We start from the raw sequence: 2945 nt of genomic DNA on the forward strand, positions 1-2945 counted from the left end.
TACTGGTTAAAGTGAACAAAAGGAAAGATAGCAATGAGCTGTGTTTGCCCCTCAAATTCACCCCCTTTTCTATTCCTTTTTTTTTTTTTTTTTTTGAGACAGAGTCTCACTCTGTTGCCCAGGCTGGAGTGTAGCTGCAAGCTCTGCCTCCTGGGTTCAAGTGATTCTCCTGCCTCAGCCTCCCGAGTAGCTGGGACCACAGGCGTGTACCAACATGCCTGGCTAAATTTTGTATTTTTAGTAGAGACAAGGCTTCATCACGTTGGCCAGGCTGATCTAGAACTCCTGGCCTCAAGCAATCCACCCAAAGTGCTGGGATTACAGGCATGAGACAACTACGCCCGTCCATGTTTTCTGTTCCTTTTGTTAGCATTCTATTCCATCTTCGGGTGATAAGTCAGTGGTCTACTGGCTAGATTCCTGGCTTCTGGCCTCTCTGTGTGCGTCCATATGGTCTATCAGTGCTTGATTAATCTTCCTGACTGCTCCCTCTGTGTCCACGTGGTCTCTAAGGGCTGGATTAATCATCCTGACTGCAACTCGAATCCACCCTCCCTTCTTCTGAGAAGCCCTCATGGTTTTCTTGGTTCTTACAGCATCAAATTCAGACTCAGGGCCCTTCATGTCTAGGCTCCCTACTGCCTTTCTGTTGTTATTTTCCAACATATCCCATTCCATGCTTGGCTTCTAACCATTCTGACTCTGTGCTCCATTGAACACAGCTGCAAGCTTTGCCCCCTTCTAGAATTTGCTTAGGCTACCTCATGTTGTTCCCCTCCCAGGCCTTGTTCCCCTCCCCAACTCTCCCCATTCTGAAAAGCCAAGTTCAAATGCTCCCTTTTCCACAGGGTCCTCCATGGCGCCCAGTTCAGGAACTTCTTATCTCCTTCCAACTCCCATGCTATTTTGTGCTGTTCTATGGCTCATGTCACAGTCATTTCATAAGGTCATTGTGTGTTTTTCTATTTCTCCTTATTAAATTATAATGAGCTCCTTGAGGATAGAAACGATATTTTTATTCATTTTACATTTTCTCTCCTCTAATATATACCATAGAATTATGCTCAATCCAGAGGAGACACAATGAGTGAACAAAGGGAGGAAAAAAATGAATGCATATTTTAAAACTAGAGAGAGATTCATGTCTCCATATTCTATTCAGGGTTGCTATAGTATGTGGTGTGTGTGTGTGTGTGTGTGTGTGTGTGTGTGTGTGTGTGTGTGTGCATGTTCCTATGTGTCTAAGGCAAGTTGGTGAGAAATACTGCAGTTTAGTGGAGGGAAAAAAAGCACTGAACTAGGAATAGAAAATCCTGAGTTCTGATGTTCTGATCCCATTCTCCCGTTCACTGCTAGTGTGTGACCTTGTGCATAGAATGTTCCCACTCTGAGCTTCAGTTTTGAACTTCAAAGCCCTTCCTGGCTTTTGTAAGACTGTCTTCTTACAGGGGCTATATCTTGCTGCCTCTTATTTCTGTAGGGCGGTGGCCAGTTTGAATACTCCCTTCATACCGGCAAATCCCAACGTGCCCCCTTTGGAGAGTATCAAAGCCAACCCGGTATTCGATTACCAGCTCTACTTCCAAGAACCGGTAAGTGTGGCACCAAGGGCAACAAGGGGAGCATTCGTGTTTGCCTTTCCCCTGCCTATCTCCTTCTCGTTTGCTTTATCTCTGTCCCCTTTAATTTTATGTGGCATTAGTCAGAAACAATTTTACAAATGGGCTCAGGTGAAACTGGCGGCCATGCCCAGCTGGTCCTTCCCAGGCAATGGCACATTTCCATGTGTGTTCGGGTGGTGAAGGGCCAGGGGATGTTGTACCCTCGAGGGATGGCTTCTCCGGTGTCTCTGCAATTGCAGAGTTTGGGGGCTCAGTGCTCAGGTAGAGCCACCCCTCCTGGTTCTCTGGCTGAAAGGCTGGTGATGATGGCACCAGGGTCAAAGAGTCCTGCAGCAGGCCCCACGTGTGCTCTGAAGAATCTGAGAAGTTTCTCGGTATTAATATACACGTGCCACGAAGATGCCTTTCAGAGATGCCCCTGGACGTGGCTGATATGTGTATTGGGGCATCCCTGCCACCGTTAACTGGAATTCACTGAGAGCAGCATCAGGAGTCAGCGTCACCTGGCCTGGTGCCCCCGCTGCAGCTGCCCCTTCTGTGGGCATCCACTTGCGGGAATTATCCAGAGAGAATAAAAGATGTTTCCCGCACACTCCAGAGAGAGAGGAATGGAAGTAATTAATTAATCAGGTCCTTTCCCAGCCTCCACCTCTTATCCTCTTAGGAGGGACCATTTCCCGCAAGACCACAACCATCCCAGTTGTGATTCAATGAGTAACTCTTCTCCAACAATTATTTTCATTAATGAGACAGCATCTGTGTGAAAGGAGCTTTGCGATTCAGGCAATAACTGGACTCATTCACCAAAAGCTCCCAGCAGCATTTTGAAGAGACCTCAGCATGTCGCATCCCACATGGCCGCATCCGGCGGGGAGGCCTGGGCCCTGATGTGCCACAGCCTGGGGTGTGGGAATCCACGAGCTTCCTTTGGCCTGAATGAAAGCACCATGTCCTTCATTAGTGTGAGACAGTCTCGATGGTGAGACTATGGGTATGGTGTGTGGTGTAGAGGGCGTATTACTTTACTGGGGCTGCCATAACAAAGGCTAGGTAGCTCAACAGACTGGGCAGCTTCAACAACAGAAATTCAGTCTTACAGTTTTAGAGGCTGGAAGTTCAAGATCAGGGTATTTGTCGAGTTGGTTTCTCTTGAGGCCTCTCTCCTTGGTTTGTGGGTAGTCCTTGTGTCCTCGTACAGTATTTAGCCATTAAAAAAAAATTTTTTTTTTTTTTTTTGAGACAGGGTCTTGCTGTGTCACTCAGGCTGGAGTGCAGTGGTGTGATCATAGCTCACTGCAGCCTCGACCTCTCCAGGCCCAGATG

At 47.5% G+C, this 2945-nt stretch overlaps 1 protein-coding gene across 1 annotated transcript in view; it reads left to right on the top strand.

The window, feature by feature from the left end:
• EPHX2 (epoxide hydrolase 2, cytoplasmic) overlaps positions 1–2945 on the top strand; it is a 58398-nt gene that overhangs the window by 32459 nt on the left and 22994 nt on the right. The window contains exon 11 of the mRNA XM_011983871.1: positions 1481–1592. Within this exon, the coding sequence (XP_011839261.1) occupies positions 1481–1592 (112 nt within the window). The remainder of the gene's footprint in view (positions 1–1480; positions 1593–2945) is intronic.

Source organism: Mandrillus leucophaeus, unplaced genomic scaffold (genome assembly GCF_000951045.1).
Source record: "Mandrillus leucophaeus isolate KB7577 unplaced genomic scaffold, Mleu.le_1.0 Scaffold256, whole genome shotgun sequence".
NCBI classification, from domain to species: Eukaryota; Metazoa; Chordata; class Mammalia; order Primates; family Cercopithecidae; genus Mandrillus; species Mandrillus leucophaeus.